The 24,073-nt window shown below is 38.0% G+C and overlaps 2 protein-coding genes across 2 annotated transcripts; one reads left to right on the forward strand and one right to left on the reverse strand.

Moving 5' to 3' along the window:
• Positions 1 to 643: 643 nt before the first annotated feature.
• On the forward strand, positions 644 to 10,617 carry LOC121248165 (transmembrane 9 superfamily member 2-like). The gene is made up of 8 exons (XM_041146543.1): positions 644 to 881; positions 2,216 to 2,256; positions 2,357 to 2,939; positions 3,034 to 3,171; positions 3,278 to 3,434; positions 7,303 to 7,787; positions 9,937 to 10,190; positions 10,285 to 10,617. The coding sequence occupies exons 1-7, from the start codon at positions 733 to 735 to the stop codon at positions 10,154 to 10,156; spliced, it is 1,773 nt and encodes a 590-aa protein (XP_041002477.1). The 5' UTR covers positions 644 to 732; the 3' UTR covers positions 10,157 to 10,190; positions 10,285 to 10,617.
• A 709-nt stretch (positions 10,618 to 11,326) lies between these two features.
• Positions 11,327 to 23,650, reverse strand: LOC121248166 (pre-mRNA splicing factor SR-like 1). Its single transcript, XM_041146544.1, has 5 exons — positions 23,442 to 23,650; positions 22,252 to 22,605; positions 15,847 to 15,927; positions 12,896 to 12,967; positions 11,327 to 12,604 (listed from the first exon to the last, which is right to left on the reverse strand). The coding sequence occupies exons 2-5, from the start codon at positions 22,537 to 22,539 to the stop codon at positions 11,696 to 11,698; spliced, it is 1,350 nt and encodes a 449-aa protein (XP_041002478.1). The 5' UTR covers positions 22,540 to 22,605; positions 23,442 to 23,650; the 3' UTR covers positions 11,327 to 11,695.
• Positions 23,651 to 24,073: the final 423 nt, after the last annotated feature.

Here is a 24,073-nt window from a genome sequence, read left to right on the forward strand (position 1 = left end):
ATTTTTTACAAATTATTTTATCTCATATTAGCTCAAAAATTTTATTACAATTTAAACCATCTCATATCATTTAAACTGTGTAATTAAATAAGAAATGCAATTAGAGTATTGTACTATTGCGCACCACTTACTTGTTTTACTTATTGATGGTATATATTTTTAGAGAAATGATATTTATATTTACAGAGTGAGTAGTGCCTATTTAAAAAAAATGAAAAATTCTGAAATTTAAATAAAAAAATATTTTTTTAATAGTGGACTTAGCATTATTAATATTTTAAAGAATTTATATATTAAATAATAATTACTTAAAATATCTCATCTAATAAGTATAATAAAATAATCTAATACGAATAAAATAATTTTTTTTATAGACATATAAAAGTATAATAATTTTTATATAAAGTAGTGCTATAAAATAATTATAGCATTAAAAATTAATAATTTGAATAATATAAAAGATAGTCCGAGAATCTTACACCGTTGGAAAATACTTACCTGATAGATGCAGGGGAGGGGAGTCGATCATTTTCCGGGCAGGAAGAAAAAAGGGGTCATTTTCCTTTGATGTTACGTATCCACCGGTAAAGAAGCGTAATTTGCACTCACAAAAAAGGCGCGTGGGAAATCCAACTTCCTCTACCTCTCCCAGTCCCACGTTATCAATTTATACTCCGGTTCTGCACTTCGCAGACGTCATTCTCTCTATCACCCTCTATCTCTCGGCACTCAATGGAGAAGATTATGGCGTGTTTGGTTGCGGCCATGGTGATTCTCTGCAGCCTAACCCTCGTCAGATCGGATGCATCCGATCATCGTTACAAAGCAGGTGAGGACGTCCCTCTGTATGCCAACAAGGTGGGACCTTTCCACAATCCCAGGTATGTTCAATCAATCTCTTCTCTTGTTTCGTTTGTTCGCTCTGAGTTGGATTCGATTTTGAATTTCATTGCATAAAAGCAGACATGGAATCGGAATCTCTTTACGCGATTTCGTTATGCGGAAATTGAAATTCTCGCCTTTTTACTCGGTCAAGGTGTTGAACTTGATGTGGGGGTTTACTGGATCGAACTCAATTCTGAATTTTAATGTCGGTACTTTACTTCTGGGCAATCGAAGCTTTATAGAGCATGTTGGGGCACCAACTTAAGCCTAGGGGATTTGGACCTAATTGTGATATATCGTCAAAGTTACTCTCTATTCTTTTGGCTATATTTTATCTCCCGACATGCATACAAGTACATACTCCAATCTTCCCATCAGTTGTGAGTCTATAACCGCATCGACTGCTCTTTTAAACCATCTCGTGATAGGTCATTATGGGCCTTTCTTGGATCGTTTTTTGTGCGGGATTTGTATGGCTGTCTTGAGATGCATTCGATGATCGCCATATTCTATCTTCCTTCATTCTATCATCGGTTTTGACATCACTTGTTGGGGAAATAAACTCCTGGAGAGTCTTCAATTAAGGTCCTCATATAACATTTCTCAACTCTTCAAGTTAGGTTTTCGTATAGTATGTTATGACATCACCTTAACATAATAAGTCTAGGCGTGTGAGTTTGGACTACTTATCTTATATCAATAAAAAAATTGTTCATATTCCTGCGCAGTTAGGAGATAAATATTTTTTTTCATGTGATTGCTTTCTAATACGAGACTTGGCATGCATTTGCCAACAATTCACTCAACCTTGGAGTAAACAGTGGATTTTCGTTACAAATTCATGGCAATTTGAGTTACATTTACTGTGCTTGGTTGATAGGAAATGAAGGGAAAGGATAAGTTTAATGCTCTACTCATGCTCTTAAGTTTCCAGTTCCATGATAGAACCTAAAATAGGGAAACTACCATCGAAGTTTGGTTGAGAGATTAATTTATTTTTTCATGAATAGGACTAACAGAGACGCTGTATCCTTTGCATTTTGGAAGAAAATCGGCTGAATTTATGGGGTAAAAAATAAAATCAATTTTTAATTGTGATAGCAATAAGTAATTTAAGAGGTTGATCTAACGATGTTTAAATGTGTAGGTTTCGATACTCTTTCTTTGCCTGTTTTTTGGTTTAGTGACTCAAGGTTTGGGTTCATAAAGTGAGGCTGAATACTTTGTAATGCTTGTATTACTTTAATAGATAATTTCAAGAATATTGTGTAGTTGGTTTAAAATTTTGTGTTAGCCTCTCACTCATTTTGGCTGATGTTGTTATGCACAGTGAGACATACCGTTATTTTGATCTCCCATTCTGTTCACCAGGTTTGTGCATATTCATGTTTCTCCTCTTGTAAATTCTCTAATCCCAATGTGGAAGTTTTAGTTTTTTACTTACTTTCTTTTATATGGGTTTCTGTCGCAGCTCATGTGCAAGAAAAGAAAGAGGCTCTTGGAGAAGTGCTGAATGGGGATCGATTAGTTGTTGCCCCTTACAAACTTGAATTCCGAAAAGAGAAAGAATCTAAGACTGTTTGCCAAAAGAAGCTGACCCGGGAAGAAGTTTCTCTCTTTCGAAATGCAGTTTCAAAGGACTACTACTTCCAAATGTACTATGACGACTTGCCCATATGGGGTTTCTTGGGAAAAGTTGAGAAGGAAGGCAATGACCCCAGCGAGTACAAGTATTACCTCTTTAAGCATCTTCAGTTTGATATCCTTTACAATAAGGATCAAGTTATCGAGATTGGTGTAAAAAGTGATCCAGATGCCTTTGTGGACCTGACAGAGGACAACAAAGTTGACCTGGAACTCACTTACTCAGTCAAATGGAAGGAAACAGATACTCCATTCGAGAAGAGGATGGAGAAGTATTCGCAATCTTCTTCATTGCCTCATCACTTGGAAATCCATTGGTTTTCAATAATAAACTCGTGTGTGACTGTTCTGCTCTTAACGGGATTCCTTGCCACGATTCTTATGCGAGTCCTTAAGAATGATTTTGTTAAGTAAGAATTTATGTTTGTTAATAGATTATGTGCACATAGAAAGGTCATACAATTTTGTATAATGTTTACACATCCACACTTCATTTGTTAAAAGGTATGCTCATGATGAGGAGGCAGCCGATGACCAAGAGGAGACTGGTTGGAAGTACATTCATGGTGATGTATTCAGGTATCCAAACTACAAGTCATTGTTTGCAGCAGCACTTGGTTCTGGCTCCCAGTTATTTACGCTGTAAGTACATTTTTGAAGTTCCCTTGTTATAGATTTAGTGCACTTAGGTTTTTACTTTCTATTGCTAAACAATCTGGTATCCCTTTCTGTGTGCACATGTTTTCAGGACAATTTTCATTTTTATGCTTGCACTAGTTGGTGTATTTTATCCTTATAACCGCGGAGCTCTGTTCACGGCACTTGTTGTCATATATGCACTTACATCTGGGATTGCTGGCTATACTGCAACCTCTTTCTATGGCCAGCTGGAAGGGAAAAACTGGGTATGTGCTCATGGGCTATTTCTTTTCTTCCCCCTACTATAGATTATTTAATGGATGTTCCATTTTGAGATTCATATTCTTGGAAGTAATCTATAATGACATGTCTTGAATAGTGATTCTACTGAGTTTCACCATATTTATCTCAGACACAAGTTGCTTGTGAGGTTTTGTCCGTAATTAAATTCCTCCTTTCAAAACAAAATGCATGGTATGAACTTTTGATGCTTTTTAAAGTTCGATTGGAAGTATCTTTTTTAAAAGTATGAGAGGTGGGAGAAGGGGATTAATTATCTCATTTCTGTTTTTTTCTGTTCAATGAATTTGATTGACCATTCATTTTTATGTGAAAATCCATAATCTTGTACTAGACTCTCAAGAAAAAGGTGGAGAAACCTCTGCAATGGACAGGATAATCGTTTCTGCAGATTCATGAAATATCCTCACAAAATGATAAACAAAAGCCATCAGATTTCCTGGCATAATAATGAGTCTTTATTGTTTATTGTAAGAAGTTTTCTCTATTCTGTTGTTTGGACCATTTTGTGCTGGAGAAATAGCTGAAAATTGTTCCTTTTATATGTATGTTGTGTGCCTCAAGTTCATGTTAAAATCCATTTTAACTATAATCGAGTTCCCTGATGCTGACAAACTTTGCCCCCTCCATTCTTCTCCTGGAAGTTCTCATTATTTTTCCAAATGTTGGTCTAAATAATGAATGTGTTTCAGTAATGTAGACCTTTTTTTTTTTTTTTTTTTTTATTTATAAATAAGAAACTTTATTGATCAAATGATACTAGGCGAAGCTCATGTACACAGGAAGTATACAAAAGAGACACCTAATTACATTCTAGAAAGCTGAAAAGAAAACAAAAACTCATGAACATTCCCTCCCTTTAGTACAATAGCAGAAAACCACTGAACCAAAGAAGACACAAAAAAATTCCAGATTTCCTCCACAGCTCGCTCCTTGTTATTGAAGCACATCTCATTCCTTTCCTTCCATAAACACCACATTAAGCACAAAGGAATCAACCTCCACGCCGCTGCCAGTTGAGAACTATTATGATGCCTATTCCAACATGCTAGAAGCTCCACCCCACTCTTTTGACATAACCCAACTCAATCCAGCTCTACTAAAAATGCCAACCCATAACTCCCTAGCCACCTCACAATGTAGAAGTAGATAATCAATCGATTCACCATTTTTCTTACACATAAACACCACTCTATTACAATCATCCCAGGTTTCCTTAAATTATCAACCATCAAAATCTTCCCTAGAGCAGTTGTCCAAGTAAAAAAAGCAACTTTAGACGGCACAGAAACCCTCCAAATACTCTTCCACGGAAATGAGATATGCTATTGATCTGTCAACACCTTATAAATGATTTAACAGAAAACTTGTTGCTCCCCGTATGTTTCCACAGCATTCGATCTCTCCCATTTCCTCTTATTTTCAGGGAGTACAAAAAGCTGAAAAAACCTGCTATCTCATCAATTTCCCAATCATGTGCATTTCTAGTAAAAATCACATTCCAATGCACAGTCCCATTAGCACGACACAACACCTCTGAGACAGCAGCCTGCTGATTTCCAACCAAGCTGAAGGTATCCGGAAAAACAGTATGAAGAGCTCTCTCACCACACGATTCATCAAACCAGAAACGTATTCTTGCACCCCCTCTCCAACCTCGAACTTAAGGTGTTTTTCAAAAATGTTCCACCCCTTTCTAATAAATTTCCAAAGGCTCACACCATAAGTCCCCCTACCCTCCTTGGAACGCCAACCCCCCCCCCCCCCCCCCCCCCCCCCCCCCCCCCCCCCCCCCCCCCCCCCCCCCCCCAAATTGCTTCCATACTTCCGATCAACAACCTCTCTCCACGACGAATCCCCTTCCAATTGATATCTCCACAACTACTTTCCTAGTAGAGCTTTATTAAAAATGTTCAAATTTCGCACCCCCAAGCCTCCCAACACAATCGGATTGCTCACCCTTTGCCAACTCACAAGATGAAATTTATTCTCTTCCCCCATGCCACCCCACAAAAAAGCTCTAAACAATTTTTCAATCCGATTTGTCACACCCACCGGTAATGGAAATAAAGAAAGAAAATATGTAGGGAGATTGGAAAGGATACTTTTAATAAGGGTTAATCTCCCCCCTTTTGATAGATATAGCCGCTTCCAATCCAAATATTCTTTGCTTTGAAAGATGCCCCCAATGGAAGCCCAAGATATTTCATTGGAAGGGAAATAACTTTGTAGCCCAACAAATCCGCTAGAAGGTTAATATTCTCCACATCTCCCACCGGAATCAATTCCAACTTTCCCAAGTTTGCATTGAGGCCCGAAACAACTTCAAAACACATTAGAACAGCCCTTAAAGCTTGAATTTGTCCACTGTCGACATCACAAAAAATAAGAGTATCCTCCGCAAACAATAAGTGGGAAATGGATAAAGCACCATTATTGTTATTTCCCACCAAGAAACCAGCAAGAAATCCTCCCCCTACAGCAGCCTCCACCATGCGACTCAATGCCTCTATAACTATAACAAAAAGAAAAGGGATAACGGATCCCCTTGTCTCAAATCCCTCGAACTCTGAAAAAATCCATAAGAGCTGCCATTAACTAAAACAGAAAACCGAGCGGTCAAAACACAGTGTTTAACCCATCCACACCACCTATCTCCAAAGCCACATCTTCTTAGCATAAAAAAGGAAAATCCCAACACATGTGGTCATATGCCTTTTTCATGTCCAACTTGCAAAGAACCCATGGAATACCTTCTCTCATTCGGCTGTCCAAGCACTCATTTGCAATTAGAACTGGATCCAATATTTGCTGACCCCGAACAAAAGCATTTTGAGGTTTAGAAATAATTTTATCCATCACCAAACTCATATGATTAGCTAACACCTTCAAAATAATTTTATAAATCCCGCCTACCAAACTAATAGGACTGAAATCTTTCAACTCATTAGCACCAGCTATCTTCGGAATGAGGACAATAAAAGTAGCATTAAGGGACTTCTCAAACTTGTGACAAAGGTGAAACTCATAAAAAACCCACATCACATCTTCCTTCACCATGTCCCAACACTCTTGAAAGAAAGCCAAAGAAAAACCATCTGGGCCTGGAACTTTATCTTTACACATACCTCTCACCACATGATGCACTTCTGATTCTTCAAATGGTCTCTCCAACCAGCTTGCTGCGCTAACATCCAGCTAATCGAAATTCAGGCCATCAAGCTTAGGACGCCACTCTACTGTCTCTTTGAGAAGATCATCATAATAATTCACAATATGATCTTGAATATCATCAGGGGATTGGAACACATTAGTACCGGAGTGAAGAAACTCAATCGCATCATTACACCTATAGGAATTAGCCATCTTGTGAAAAAACTTACTGCATTTGTCCCCCTCCTTCAACCAAATCACCCTTGATTTTTGCCTCCACAAAATTTCTTCCATCAAAGGTCTACATTCTTGAGTGTAGACCTTTGAGTGCAGTTGGGTGCATGTAAAAAGTGCCTTTGGGTAGTGCGGAGAACTCAGAATTTAGAGACCTTCCTATTTCATTTAACTAATTAACACTATTCCCCAACTTGGATGAAATTGAATTCCTTGTTTTTCTTGATCTACAACATCTGAAAATTGGCAGTCTTCAATCTTATGTACATAATTTCACTTTTGATTGTGTATGGTTATTATTTTATTGAGTGAAGCATTATCTAGATGGCACTGTTGCAATTACTTCCCCTGGTTTGATGGTTTCTGGCTGAAAATGAATTGGTGTGGAAACTAGAAGTCTCTGGTAGAAAAATGCTACACTTAACAGTTATGGTTGTGACATGACAGGTGAGAAATTTGCTATTGACCGGAAGCCTGTTCTGTGGGCCGCTGTTTCTCACATTCTGCTTTCTTAATACTGTTGCAATTGCATACAGTTCCACTGCAGCATTGCCATTTGGAACAATTGTGGTGATTTTTCTTATATGGACTCTTGTAACATCTCCTTTGCTAGTGTTGGGTGGGATTGCTGGGAAGAATAGCAAGGCTGAGTTTCAAGCTCCGTGTCGCACTGCAAAATTTCCTAGGGAGATCCCTTCATTGCCTTGGTATCGTAAAACCGTTCCTCAAATGGCTATGGCAGGGTTTTTGCCTTTCAGTGCCATCTATATTGAACTCTACTACATATTTGCTAGTGTATGGGGTCATCGGATTTACACCATTTACAGCATTCTGTTTATAGTTTTCATCATTCTCTTGATTGTCACTGCCTTTATCACCGTGGCGTTGACATATTTTCAACTTGCTGCTGAAGACCATGAGTGGTGGTGGAGGTATATTTTTGTTCTTAGATTTATGGTATTTTCTTTTTGCATCCATTGGACTCTTTTGATTCTCTGTGTTTTGTTGCATGCATCAATTCTTCTTAATTTTTCAGATTGTACTGCTCGTTTTTTAACAAAAGTTACTTATTGCATAAGTATTTTCATTATTGCATTTTTTTGGGGATTTCCTTAGAGTTTCTAGCTATATATTCTTCGTGTTGCCTTATAGCTTAAAACTATAATTTGGCATTGCTTTTATGCCATGTTTGGATGAAAGCTTGTATGGCTTGACCAGTCTTCTTGTTCAATTGCTCTCTTCCAGCTAGTAGCATAGCTGCTGTCCAATAACTGTCTGTTTATATAGTTTCAATTAGCCTTGATTTCATGGCATCGGGAAATGTAATAGCTTTTCTATGAATATGATTTGAGTGGTCCAGCGTACAAGGAAGCAATCTGGGATCTTTAGGAAGATGTGCTTGTAATGTACCCTAAAATAATTTGGGCTATGCCTATTTACTTGGAATAAAATCTCTTATTACCTATCAAAAAAAGAAAAAAAAAATGTACCCTAAAATAATTTTAACTCCTAGGGGGTTGGCTCAAGTGGTAAAGGCATTGGGTTTGGGGGTATGCTCCCCCCAGGTCTAAGGTTCAAATCCCCTTGGGTTCAAACAATCTCTAGGGGCCATCAGACTGATGGGGGTTTTCCCATTGAATTACCTGAGGTGCACTTGCAGGAAACTCCTTGCCGAGGGCTTGTGCACCGCCAGGATTAGTCGGGATGCCGTTCCTGGACACCGAGTGCCAATAAAAAAAAAAAAAAAAAGATACCCAAAAATGATTTTGCATCCAAATGGAACTGAGGGAGCATTTAATATGCCAATTTACGGAGGTTTTCCAGGTAGAATTAAATTTGACTTCTATATATTTTTTATGCACTGTGTCTTTTTGCTTCTTTTAGTTTTATCTTTAGTTTGTTGGAGGTGGATCGTAGTTTTTGGATAGAAGCTAAGTGGTTTGTGTTTAGTAGGAAAGGTGGTAACTTTTTTTGTATTACTGAGAGGAGCAAGAAGATGTCTAAGTTTCTTCATCTCAATGGAGGAATGGTTATTTGGATGGCAAAGATGATGGAGGATTGCCTGAGGATAGCAGGCAATAAAGATTCTTTTCAGACAAGAAGGGAAGGTAATAGAGTTTTTATGGTCCAAAAGTGTCAAAATGTGTTTGGTAGATTTGTGAAGCTGATTGAGTTTGGCACTGGTAAGGGGAATGGAATCGTAGTGATTCCAGAAGGGTGGAAAGGGGGTGGTTGGGCAGGTTTTGTGAGATTAATGAGAGAGATGGTTGATTTTAGGAAGTCTATTTCAGGTTCTAAAAACAGAGTTGCTCCTATGGAGGGTGGTGGTGAACGGGTTTCCTGAAATAAGAAGATGATTTCTGATACATCTTCGAAAGGTGTTTATCATCATCAGGAAGTGTCTTACCTGTCAGCATTAACAAATCCAAGGCAGTAGGCTCTTAATTGTCATTCTGGCTGTGTTTTCCCCTAGAAAAGCGTTTGGAGGGTGAAGGTAACTACTAAGGTGGTGTTCTTTAGTTGGGTGGTTGCTCCAGGGAAAGTATTGAGCACGGATAACCTTAGAAAATGTGGTTTGTGTATAGCTGATTGGTGTGTCGTGTGCAAGAAGGATGGTCAATCTGCAAATCATCTTTTTTTACATTGTGAGGTGGCAAAGTCTTTGTGGAACGAGGTTATTGGTCGGACAGGTTTATATTGGGTGATGCCTAAGGAAGTTGTGGATCTCCTTGCATGTTGGCGTGGTTTTGAGGCAAGGGAAATGTGTTGCTGCCAGATGGAGAATGATTCCTCTGTGTTGAATGTGGTGTTTATGGCTGGAAAGGAATGAGAGATGTTTTGAAGACAAGAGTGTTCTTTTGAAGATCTTCGTTATTTTTTAGTTTCTACTTTGAGTTTGTGGGCTAGGATCTTTGTAAGGAATGATGATAATGTACTGAATCTGTTTCTATCGTAGTTTCCTGCTTTCTAGCGTGTAGTAGGTATTTCCTTTGTATACTTCCTGTATACTTGGGCTGTGCCTACTCTTGGTAATAAAATTCTTATTAATTATAAAAAAAAAAATATTTTTTATGCAATCAGGTCTTTCCTTTGTGGTGGATCAACTGGCTTGTTCATCTATGGATACTGCCTGTATTACTACTATGCACGATCAGATATGTCAGGTTTCATGCAAACCTCATTCTTTTTCGGCTACATGGCTTGCATTTGCTATGGCTTTTTTCTCATGCTTGGGACTGTCGGATTCCGTGCTGCCTTGTTTTTTGTCCGGCACATATACCGCTCCATCAAGTGCGAATAGCAAGGCACTTGCTGTGACTCAAGCACAACAACAGGTGGTCCTGCCTTTTCCTTTTGTATGCTCATTCTTTCGAAACTAATCCAAGTTGTTCATCAGAAAAGATGGTTAATATGTTTCTGATAATATAGGAGAAGATTGAGGCAATGGAATGGAGACTTGCGACACAATGGAGACTTGCGTTCACTTTCCCTATCCTTCCTTCAAGGATTGATTTCACGACACATGATCCATCCATATGGTAATATTATTAGTAGAGAGGATATTGTCGGACTGTAGGATTTCTTGGAAGCTTTTAGTCTTATACTGCTTACTGGAAGCCGGCACCTTGTAAAACAGTCTTCTTTTTCAAGTTTCCCTAGATCCAAAGTTGGAATTCATGATTTCCTGTGCATTTTATTTGCATCGTAGCATGAGCAAGGTTTACACTAATTTATGTCAATACAGAACCCTATTTTAATCTTGTTATAGCGGTGTCTCCGTTGTGCTTTAACAGCAAACTCTTTTAATTTCCCTTATTATTCATACATGTAGGGAACACTCACTTTATAAAGGCTATTTATTTTTAACAAGATTAAAGCCCGATATGTGTGGTGCCATTGTTCCTAGCGTCCATTACTTCAAAAGAAAGCATACGTTAAAACCTACAGCCTGAGTGGTTTCTATTTGCCCCCTTTTAATCCAAAACACTCCGCCGATTGCATCCTGCCTAGTGCCTGCGTATTGAAATTTTATAATCTGCAAACTGGGTTCAAACGCCGGTTCACAATGGGAACGATGGACTCTTTTAGCTATTTTATCACGATCTCCTGACAAATAAATATTATTTCCTTGGGAAGTTTATCTTATAGCTTTCAGAAGCCATATTAAAGCAAAAAAAAAAAAAAAAAAAAACAATTAGAGATCTGCTTGTTTTGTTGAGTCCGACAGTAATGCTTCTGACTTTTCCTAAAAGCATCTCCTTGGACCTTGAAGGAATTCACAAGGCCTGAATATAAACCACCATTCATCCGTTCCGGTTTCAGCTCAACAGAGGAGACAGAATTAGCGTGGCTTTTGTTCTCCTGCAAAATACTTCGGTCGGTTCTTGGGCTTTTTCCCCACCAGCCCTAGGCATGCTTCATACTGTAAACTTTAACCCAAGTTTTAGGAAAACCAAATTAAAACATAGTATGACACCCAAAGTAGTTTTTCTCTCACATTTTATCAGTTAAATGTGCTATTACATGTTCCACAGGCGTCTCCAAAATTATCCAATTATGCAGCATTAAAGAGAATGCAACAGTAGCAAAAGAAAAACTGAATAACATATAATATACAGGAAGCCCCGCAACAGCAAGCATGCAATACATGAGCTGGTGTGGATAGCATCCACCAATCAACATCCCTTCACATATTGAGTGAGAAGAGAGTGAGATACAGTGAAGGGACCAAGTCATGAAGGTGTTGGACTTTCTTCATTCAAACAAGGAGCTAACCTGATTAATTAAAGACTTCGATAACCCATCTGATACAAAGGAATTGCATGTGAACCACTTTGCGCTATTTCCAAGTTGAACCACCAAGTCTAATTACTTCTTCACCACCATTATCCCTCCTAGGAGCCCTTTCCATATTAGCATCACCTTTCTGATCACCTAAATCACCATAGAGATCCTTAAGTTTTGCTAGATTGCTAGATGCAGATGTCTTCTCCTTGCTCCCATCTTTTTGTGGACTCGAATGACGATCACCATGTGCAAGGCCAGCTTGCAAGCTCCGACTTCTGCTCCTGCTTCTACTTCTGCTCCTACTTCGATAATGCCTACCAGCATCACGGCTGCTCCTCTCATGGTCCCTTCTACTTTCTCTCTCTGCATATTTGGACTGCCTGTCATAATCATGACTCTGCTCTCTCTCCCTCTCCCTGACTCTGTCCCTGTCTCTATCCCAGTCTCGGTCCCGGTTCCTGTATCTCTCTCGATGCCGATCTTGGTCCCTATCCTTTTCTTGATCTCGGTCTCTTTCTCTTTCTCGATCCCGATATCGATCTCGATCCCTGTCCCTGTCCCTGTCCCCGTCCCTATCTCTATCTCTATCTCGATCCCGGTCCCGAACCCTATCCCTGTCTGAATATTCTCTATCAGAATATTCACGGCTCTGGCTGCGACGGGCCCGGGGTGATCTTCGCAGATCATCACTGCTGGCTCTATCATGAGGGGCTGGTGGTAGGGTACGACGAACAGGTGACGAGTCCCTGGTAGAAGCACGATGAGGAGCACGCTGACCAAAAGATACAGAAAGTGCAGCTTTCACAGAGGGTGGCCGGCGGGCAGTGTCATCAGAACCATGTCGGGTGGAATCCCCTGTCACACCAGTATGTTTGGTGGGGAGCTTCAACTTCTCGAGATTAGCTACTACCTGGCGCATTACAGGAACAGGGATGCGGGGGAAAAGGGTATCAAAGTAGTACTGCAAGAGCATGGAACGTTAGTTCACACTGGCATGGAATATATTAAAGCAAGATTAATAAACTAGGTAGAAAAATGCATCATGTTAACTCATCTATAAAGTTGGAACTTTGACCAGCAGAACATAGCTAAAAAATGAGAAATGTGGCAGTTAAACAATCACAATACAAATATAACCGTGAAGGGTTATTGGTCAGTATCCAATAAAATATTGTTAAAGAATAAAAGTTCAAAAATGACTTGGGTTCTTGTAGCAGGCACCATGACACTTGAAATAGTAAGCACACCTCACCTGTCCAAGAAGCAAATCACGCACATACACACCCATTGTGGTCATTCGTCCATTAGATCCAGGAGAGAATTCCTGAAGAACAAATCATCTTTTAGAAATGAAGATAAAAGAAAACATTAAGAAATTAAATAACTCAGTTGAATTTGAGTTTGTGGTTTTAACAGTTATTTGCATGACTACAGCATAAATAGATAGAGTGAGAGTAAGAAAACAAAATTTGTAAGCTGGAAAGATAAACTAACACTTGCAGAATAAAGATAACAATTCATTTTTACACGAACTCAAACTAGTCCAGCACATTAGCCAGAACATCTTTGAAGTTCTATACATTGAGGTTAAGACTTCAGAATTGAAGACCAACTATTGCAAGTTTCATTTTGTTCGATAAGTACTATAGCAAGTTTCGTAGACACAAGGCTGTCAATTAATCAGGCTATGCTCTGATCTATGAACAGACAGTCCATCTCAAATATGAAAGTCTCATTTTTTCAGATTTCTAGTAAAATTATCAAAATCTTTCTAGTTAAATCACTCACATTTCAAGTTTTTCTTACCTTCTTTTAATATTTTTTTTTATGAGTCAGAATATTTGTGTTGGCTGGAAAGCTTAAAGCTCTGAAGAACGAATTGAAAATGTGGAATGATGATGAATTTGAGAAGATTGATGATCAGAGGAAGATTCTTTTTGAGGAGCTTTCTTGCTTTGATGAAAAGGAGACTGACTGCTGGGGTTCTTTCGGATGAGGAGAAAGCAAGGAAGACTGCTGTTGTTGTTGATTTGGAAAATCTTGCTCTCATGGAAGAGATTTCTTGGAGACAAAAGTCTCGGGCCCTTTGGTTGAAGGAAAGGGGACAAGTGTACCAGATTTTTTCATAGAGTGGCTAATTCTCATAGAAGATTTAATGCCATAGAGGTGCTGCATTCGGAAGGAAATGTTCTTTTGGACAGATCTGAAATTAAGGAGCATATTGTACAGTTTTTTGATAAACTTCTTACGGAGCAATACCCTTGGAGACCTAAGGTTGATGGGCTGGCTTTTGACATGATTGACCAGTCGAGTGCTGATTGCTTGGAGAGAATGTTTGAAGAGGAAGAGGTGCATAATGTGTTAAGAGGAATGGACAATGATAAAGTGTTGGGACCATATGGATTTTAAATGGCTTTTTTCAGGTTTGTTGGGACATTATTAAGGAGGATGTTATGAAGGTTTTTGTTGAATTTCACTCGTATATCAAATTTGAGAAAAGCCTTAATGCACAACCTTCATAGCTCTTATTCCGAAGAAGGCCGAGTCTACAGAGGTGAAAGATTTTTGCCTCATCGGTCTTGTGAGTGGAGTGTATAAGATCATCTCCAAGGTTCTTGCCAATCATATAAGCATGGTTATGGAGAAGATCATTTCGAAGCTACAAAATGCATTTGTGAAGAGGAGACAAATTCTTGATTCGGTCCTCATTGCAAATGAATGTTTGGATGGCAGAATCAAATTCGGTGTTCCAGGTATTCTCTGCAAACTAGATATGGAGAAATACTTTGATCATGTTAATTGGGAATTTTAGGTTTATTTTCTCGGTAGATTAGGTTTTGGGGAGAGGTGGTGCAATTGGATGAAGCATTGCATCACTACTGCTAGATTCTCGGTGCTGGTTAATGGTACTCCTAAGAGTTTTTTCAACAGTTCCCATGGTTTGAGACGAGGAGATCCTCTATCTCCCTTTCTTTTCGTTTTAGTTATGGATGTGTTGAGCAGAATGTTGGAGGTAGCGGTGGATGGATCTTTTTTGTCTAGTTTTTCAATGGGTTGTTTCATTTGGGAGTGTCAATGTATCTCACCTTCTCTTCAGTGACGATACTTTAAGGCTATGTTTGGAACACAAACTCACCTCAACACATCTCAAACCAATCATTGATCCACTACTTTTTCAAGTTCCCATAAAAAAGTTAAAACTCATCTCAACCTACTTCATACATTTAAACACATATCTTAACCTATTTACATCCAAACACATTTCAATGGGATCTACAAAATATTACTATTCACAGATCATCTCAGCATCCAAACATAAACTAATTCTTTGTGAGTCGGACCCTACTCAAATTCGTTCATTGAGAGCTCTTTTGCTTTGCTTTGAAGCTATTTCTGGCCTTAAGGTGAATTTGTCTAAATTTTAATTGGTTCCGGTTGGCTTGGTAAATCATATTGGAGACTTGGCTGAAATCTTGGGTTGTAAGGTGTCATCTTTGCCTATGAAGTACCTTGGTCTTCTATTGGGGGCCCCTCATAAATCCAAGGTAATATGGGATTGTGTTTTTGAAAAGATTGAGAAATAGATTAGCTGGTTGGAAAAGAATGTATCTGTCTAAAGGGGGAGAATCACTTTAATTAAGAATACGTTATCTAATCTCCCTACGTATTTTCTATCTTTATTCCAGATACCAGCTATTATGGCTAATAGAATGGAAAAGATCTTATGCACTTTCTTGTGGGGGGAGGCTTGGGGGATGAGCAAAAGTTCTATTTGATCAAATGGGACAAGATTTGTACCCCCAATATTTTCTTCCTTAAATGAATTATCTCTCTCTTTGCATTGCTCCTAGATGCCTAATATTTCTTTACATGATTGTAAATTTTGATTTAATTCCTTAATAAGTTAAACAAATTTTCTTCATAAATTAACTGTAATGACTCAAGCAAATTCCAAGCCACATTAGGGCTCATATTCCAAAATGATTAGTCAATGTTACAATTGAAGCGCCTAGGAATGACCATAGGGCAAGAACTTCTCCCTCCCGAACAATATTGGATCCCACTCACCACCTTACTATACTTAATCAGGATTACGACATTAATATGTATATGTTTGATAATATATAAAGTTAAGTCAATTCTTCAGATTCTAATAAAATCCTGAAATAACGTATGCCAATAGAGTGATACACCTTTCAATACCTCCTCATCTTTAACATATGGCTCGAACCAATTCCACAAAGTCTTTGGATCTGCAGCATATCTCAAGTAGAGGAACCCAATCTGCAGCCAAAAATTTGCATATCAGTCCAAGAAATATAAGAGAATGACAAGATCAAAGCTAAGATGAACCTGCATCCCGACAATGATGACTATCATAACATGCAATTAGCTATGATGCCAGATAGAATGTCTGGACTTTCATTAAATCTGCTATCAAGATAATCATATGAACAGATTACTCTTTGAGGAAGTATGCATCATTCTTCGTTTTTGGATCTTTTTTTTTTAACTTAATTTTAAGTTCTTGGCCATGTTGTATAGCTCAATGTGATTGAGATCAGGTGGGATAAAGCTATGGAGGCATTATGAGGATTTCGGGCCTTTACAAGGGTATAAAGAGAATATGATGTGGAGTTGCAAAGAGTCAGGGACACAGGTTGAAACTTGGGCCCATTCTAGTATGCGAAGAGTGTGCATAAACACTAGCAAGGAAATTAAATATGGTGGTACTTTTTTCCGGTTTCTATCATAGTTTTAACATAATTGTGATGTTTAGGATCTTGACGAAGGTTTAACTAGGGTTTGGTTGTTGCTATAAGGAATTAAGAAGTTTTCTTAACCAGTATCTACCACTCGTCGCTGCTATAAGCACAGGAAATTAATCTAAAGTGTGTGATGTATAAGCAGTGTGTGTGGATGTCTCTATGTATAGCTGGTGTGTGCCTTTAGATATAACTGAGAGACATTAAGCATGCAGGATGCATTCAAAAGACTCACCTACAGTATGGGCATAATATCAAAAATATTTTAACATATATCAAACTCCCTTTTGAACAGTGATATTGCAACTGAGGTATTCCACTATACTACTTTTGAAAAAAAAAAGAGAGAGATGCATTGGGCACTGTGAAGGAACTATATATCTGTCCCCCTACCTATCTTCTTCTTTTTTGGATAGTTAATCAATAATTCTTATTCATAAGAAAAGGAGGCATAGCCCAAGTACATAAGATGTATACATGAGAAGTACCTAACTAGCAGGTATCGAAAAGGATATCCTGTACGAGTTAAATCACCCTCTTGGGGATATCGGGTGTCCCCATACTTATCTATATAAGCAAGTCTTACCATGCTCACAACTCACAAGACCGTTCTATCCTAATCGAGATTTCAATGACCATATAGCAAAAACTATGTGTGCCATTACCAAGACATCAGTCACTAACACCAAAACGAGAAAGAAAATAAACATTAAATTTCGTAGGAAACATAACCCCACACATCATTTAATACTAGGGGTGGGCAGCGGGGCCCCGCCCCCGCTGCCCCGCCCCGCCTCCGTTAGGCGGGGCGGATCACCCCACCCGTCAGATGCGGGCGGTGGGCCCCCGCCCGCATCTGGGGCAACATCCGGGGGCGGGGGCGGGCTGGGGTGATCCCCGCGCCGCCCCGGATATATATATATAATTATAATTATATATAATTATATTATATACGTTATTTACATATATATTAAAAAAAAAAAAAAACCCAGGCATGAAACGACGTCGTTTCATGCCTGGGTTTAAAATTCCCAGACTTAAAGTTAAAAATGAAACCCAGCCCCCCCAACCTTTCTCGCCTCTTAGTCTCGGAAATTCTCGATTTATTCTTCTCCCTCGCAGCCTCGCTCACTCTCAGTCACTCTCGCCTCTCTCTCTCTCTGAGTTACTTCTCGCAGCCGCCGCCCGGTCCATCTATCTGCATCACCATCCCTGTCACACGACTCAGACTCGCACCCGGTTCCTCTCTCTTCATCTCCGAAGGTAAGAAACTCAAATTCGACACTTTAATTTTTTTGTGATTTACATACTTAATGGAGATTGGAGGAAGTATGGGGTTTATCGGAGATGGAGGATGGAATTTTGTGAATTGTGTGCTGTGGAGTTTAGATTGTGCATGTGGTTTGAACTTTGAAATTTTGAATGACTCCCGTGACCCGTAAATTGTGTGCTGTGAATTGTTTTTTTTTTTTTTTTGTTTGCATTATATAATGTGTGTAAATCACTTAATTTAGGGCTCCAATCCGAAACCTTAAATTAATTTAGGGGTTTTAATCTTTGAAACCCCTAAATTAATTTAGGGTTTCGAAATATCCTAAATTAATTTAGGGGTTTGCAAAGATTGAAAACCCTAAATTAATTTAGGGGTTTAAAAACAGAATTTCATGTTCCCTACCAAATTGAACAAAAAAAAAAAAAAAAGAATGCACTAGGGTATTTCGAAATTCAATATAATGAATTAAGATGAAATATATATATTTATATATATATGAAATTATGAATGTCAAGTGGTACTTTTTTTTATTCTACTTTTTTTTTTTTTTTATGTTCATTATAATTTATATAGTTGCTATGCTTATAGTCTTTCAAGTTATAAATATATAAATTATGAATGTCAAATTCATTTGAACACAAAAGAGAATTTGCATAAACATGTCGTTTTAGTAAACAGAAAGCATTTAGGGTGACAAGACAAAGCCCTCAACAAATTTGGAACATTCATACTAACACAATAATTATGGTGCATGCCCATTATCGATATGGACATCCATCCTTTTGTAAAGCGACCATAATCATTATTATCCATTCATATATCAACATCCCATCCCTTGTTTTGAGTTGATTTCTAGACGTTTCATTTTTATCGTATTGTATTTAATTTCATTATTTAATTTAATATGCTCGGATGTGATCATTTTTCTTAATATGTTGGTTCAAATTTGTCTGTTTTGAGTTCGGGAAAATAATTAAAATAGTACAATAAAAAATAAATAAAACCACTACAAGTCTTTTTATAACTTGAATAATTCATGTGTCTTTTTAATGCCTAAAATTTATGACTTTAAATTTTTTACAATTGTTTGATGAATTATATGGTCTAATTTTTTATTCTACTTTTTTTTTTTATGTTCATTATATATTTGCTATGTTTTCTATAATTTCAGATTTGTTGTTTGCTTGAGTTCATGGATATGCCAGCAGATTCTAGTGCGAGCTCTCCTTTCCAGGCCGAGGGCACCCCTACCCCTACCCCTACACCTACCCCTCCTACTCAAACCCCTACCCCTAGCCCTACGGCACCTTGCCCCGCCCCCAAGCCCAGCAAGAAACCTGCTTAAATAGTTTGGAGTCATTTTACCAAACTAGAGGGTGGTGACTCAAGTAACCCCCAAGCCAAGTGTAACTATTGTGGGAAAATTTATGGATGTCACTATAGGAAACATGGCACCTCACAATTAAAGGTGCACTTAGAAGAGCAATGCAAAAAAAGTCCAATATTAAGATCATTACAAGACAACAGCCAATCTAGGCTAGAAATTGGACTTCAAAAAATGGCGGATGGGACTAGTGGGGGTGCAACTTTGAGGGGGTATACTAAGTATGATCCCGATGAGTGTAGAAGACACCTAGCTCGTATGGTCATAATGGACGAACTACCTTTTCAAATTGTTGATGGAAAAGGGTTCCAAGCGTATTCTCGCTACTTGGAACCAAGGTTTAATATTCCTTCTCGTCACACAGTGGCAAAGGATGTAAAAAAATATTATTACATTGAAAAGGAGAAGTTGAGGGGTCAATTGGCGGATCAATTTGTTTGTCTCACCACTGACACTTGGACATCAATCCAAAATTTTAATTATATGTCTTTGACTGTGCATTTTATTGATTGTCATTGGACATTGCAAAAGAAAATTATAAAATTTTGTAAAATCACCAATCATAAGGGTGAGACAATTGGAAAGGCCTTGGAGGCCGCAATAAAGGAGTGGGGTTTGACCCGAGTGGTTACAGTCACAGTCGATAATGCCTCGTCTAACGATGTTGCATTGGGACATCTAAAAACCTATCTTAGAGAGGCAAATAAGACACTCATGGGTGGTGAGTGTCTGCATGTGAGATGTGCGGTACATATTCTGAATCTGATTGTCACTGATGGTTTGAGGGATCTTCATGACTCGATTGCTAGGGTTAGGACTGCTGTGAGATGGGTGAAATCTTCTCCTTCAAGGTTAGACAAATTCAAGGTTGCTGCGAGATCTGCGGGCCTAACATCTAAGAGGGGCCTTTGTACTGATATGCCTACACGATGGAACTCAACATTTCTGATGTTGGAGGCGGCCCAAGAATATAAGCTGGCATTTACATTATTGGGTGACGAAGACGTCCAATATGTTAAATATTTTGATGATCACGGGGGATTGGGGAAACCTGTAGAGGATGATTGGGAAATTGTAACTAATTTTGTAGAGTTTTTGAGGCTTTTTTACGATGTCACTACGAGGCTATCTGGAACTTTGTACCCTACATCCAATGTTGTATGTCAGCAAATATGTAGGGTAAAAGAAGAATTAGATGACATGGTCGCGGGTGGTCACATTAGGATGCGGGAGATGTCATTGATTATGAGGACAAAGTACGACAAGTATTGGGGAGATTTAACGAAGGCTAATATTTTGTTATATGTAGCTGTCGTCTTTGACCCGAGGTATAAGTTGGATGGCATGATATTTGGATTGGGCCTTGCGTACGGGCAAGTATAGGCAGAGCTTATTGCAGCAAGGGTTCGGGAAACCCTTACTAGATTATTTGATGAGTTTTCCACCCTGCGAGGTGGTAATATTGCGGCACCTACACCTACCCCTACCCCCTTAGCCTCAGGCTCACAGTTTCCTGAAGTCGAGGTTGGGAAAAGACGTAGATTGGAGTGGGGTGAGAGGTATGAGCAGACCCCCTTCCTCCGGAGTTCTATAGAGGCTCAGCCAGAGATAGACAGATACTTAGCAGCAGAGATTCTACCATTTTCACGAGATTTCGATATATTAAGTTGGTGGAAGGTGAATGCCGTGAAGTATCCCATCCTTGGAGAGATAACCCGCACACTTTTGGCCATCCCTATTAGCACAGTAGCCTTAGAGTCGGCCTTTAGCACGGGAGGACGTGTATTAGATTCATTTCGGAATTCATTAGCTCCTGCCACTGTGGAGGCTTTGATTTGCACGCAGAATTGGATCAAGGGAACTCCAATTCATGTTCCGGATGTTCTTGAGTATGAGAAGGCCGACGTCGAGGAGGATGGTGATGATCAGTCTGGATCTGGTATTTATTTTAATTTCATTTTCTAATTTCTTATTTGAATTTATTTATTTTCATTTAATTGGTATTCATTAATTTGATTTCAAATTTAATACTTATAGTGATACATGAGGCGATGTCTACGGCTACCTCCGATGCAGTATGACCTTGTATTGGACCCACCATTGTCATGGTTTGCACAATTTCTTCCATAATTGTTTTTTGCATTTAAAATTTTGTTTCATCTTTATAACTTTTTAATTCTAATTTGTTTTCTTTTTAACTTATTAATATTTCAGGTTTTATAACTTATTGACTTTTATGATCTTGATTTCCAGTCTCACAACAATCGACATAACTCACCACTCAGTGAACTCACTGCTACAGCTCCACCCCAAAATCAAATTGATCAAATTGAAAAATTATGATTTTGTTAATTTATAATTAATTGTAATGTTGCTACAATAGTTAATTGTACAATTTGTAATATTTATTTCTTTTAGAGGAGTTTGTAATAGTGTAATAGTTTATTAGTTCTCTTAATTTGTATTATTGTAAACAAAATATTTTAGCATAGTGCCTTACTGCCTTAGTGATGATTACTACTTAATTAGTTAATAACTTAATAGTTCAATCTATAATTCTATATATATATATTTTTTTTCCTGTTTTTAAATCTATATACTTTTTAATCTAAATAATGGGCTCAAATGGCCCAAAAACGAATTTTGGGCCCAAAGTGGCCCAAAAACCGATTCTGGGCCATTTAGGGCCCAGAAAAATGTACTGGGCCTAAGACCCAGTGGCGGGGCGGGGGAGAAATTCCCCACCCCCGCATATGCGGGGGCAGGGGGCAGGGGGCGGGGGAGGGGTGGCCCTGCCCCGTAGGGGGCGGGTATCACCCCTATTTAATACTCTCAAAAAAAGTTATACCAGATGAGCTATCTTGTGTCGCTATCACACATTGTAAACACAGAAAAAAAAATAAACAATCTTAGATCTATACATTCTACATTAAGATGTCAGGAAAACACATTTCTTAGCCAAATAGTTCTCGAATTCTGCTACATACAGTCACTTTTGCATACTCCTTACATACTCCATTGATGTGATTGGTCAAAAAAATTATTTTATATTAAAAAAAGTGACACAACCAATCACATTAGTGGAGTGTGCATAGAGTACGCAAAAGTAACAGAGTTTTTTATAGTTTTTCCCACATTTAATCACGGTCCAAGCATATATCAAAATAAGCAAAGGCTTTACTTACTGCTCTAATATAAGGAGAATCCGGATGCTTTAAGAGCCCATGCATTTGTTTGACGGTGAGTTTCATAGTGAAAAACTTGTAAAGAAGACAGATTGCTGTCGAAGGACCACGACAATTTCCAGTCATCCATGGCTCCACGTGATCAACTTGATTGTAAATTTCGTCGACCACCTCATGGTATGTCTTTAATCGGTAAAGCTCTTTGAAGTAATCAGAAGAAAGAATGTTCATACAGAGGACCTTTTCTAGTAAAGAATCAATTGGTTTGCCAGAAGTCTGTATCTCCATTATGGATAATGAAATAGTTTATAATTTTCAGTAATCAGGGTAATTGGAAGTGTCACAATCCCAATCCTGAAACAAAAAAGAAATAAATAAAGGTAACGGTTATTAGGGAAATCTGCATGAGTACATATACAATGACCCGATAATGAAATCTACAATGAAAACCGTTGAAAAATATAAGAAAACAATACAAAAAAGAAAACTCCATTCCACTAGACCTAAAGTTCGAATTTTTAGCTACATCTTCATTGGAGCAATGTTCTTCATTTTGAATTTGTCCTCTCTAATCACAACAGTTTATGGCATAGTTTAAGTTGCTTTTTATGCAACCATTTAAATAAAAACCCAATTACCACATCAGCATTACGACATTAGCTGATGTGATTGAAAATGACAAAGTCTAGATGGAGTACTCATTTCCTTTGTTATTATGCACCAGAAGAAAAAAGAATCGACCTTTGAATTGCTTCCTCAGAGAATGCAAACACTGAAAACCTTTTCCTCAGCTTGGTTGCTTACAAAGTAACTATTCAGAAAATTACTCTTCAATAAGTTGCATTTTTTCTGGGTATCTAGAACCCGCGAGAACACACATACAGTCCATACAAATCGGTCGAAAGAAACATAAGCTTTGCTAAACAAACGTATCGAAGGCTTCGAAGCAAATGAGCTAAAAATGGGGAAAAACGGAACAAAAGCAAGAACAAGGGATGACATTAAAAACCCTAGAAATAAAACACGCAAAGATCGGAAAGCCCTAATCCAACAATTGAACCACGATTCCTCCAAAAACAAAACAGTTACATAAAGAACGAAAGAAGAAAGCAAACACAAACAGCAAATTCAAAGAGAAATATGCAGAAAGAGGCAGAGGGATGGGGCCTAAAATCAGATGGACTACGCACCAATTGGAAGAACTAAGTGGATGGAGGCTAATGCTATAGCATATAAGATGACGCCGAAGGATTGGGGCGTCTGATAAACCCTAACAACGTCGGCTTGCTCTTTAGGTTCGGTTGGCCTCGGGTTTGCTTTTGGTAGGGAAGATGCAGTGTATTATGGTCAAAGGCTCTCCGGTTCGCAATCGAATGACCAGACCAAATACAAATAGGCCGCATGAGTTTCTTTTCTTTTTCTATCACTTTATTCATAAAATGTTAATTATTTCTTTCTCAAAATTTTTTTTTTTATTTTATTTTATCCATTATCCCCTCCATGCTTCTCTTCATTTTTTAACAAATTTAAAGAAAATCATGTTTGGATGTTGAGAGATTTATAAATACTTTAAAACATTTATAAATGATAGTAAAAGTCTTTTTAGAAGAATTTGTTTAGATGTATAATTTTTAAAAAACAGTTTTTATGAGCTGCATGTAATAAATAATAATAATAAAATATTATTTATATTTTCGTAATTTTGATGTATCAGTTATTAAAAATTATAAAAAATTTAAAATAAAAAATATTGATAAAATGAAACTCTCTCATTCAATATGTATAATATTATACCTAACATTACACAATTTTAAAAGCTTGT

The sequence above is a fragment of the Juglans microcarpa x Juglans regia genome, chromosome 2D (genome assembly GCF_004785595.1).
Source record: "Juglans microcarpa x Juglans regia isolate MS1-56 chromosome 2D, Jm3101_v1.0, whole genome shotgun sequence".
NCBI lineage: Eukaryota > Viridiplantae > Streptophyta > Magnoliopsida > Fagales > Juglandaceae > Juglans > Juglans microcarpa x Juglans regia.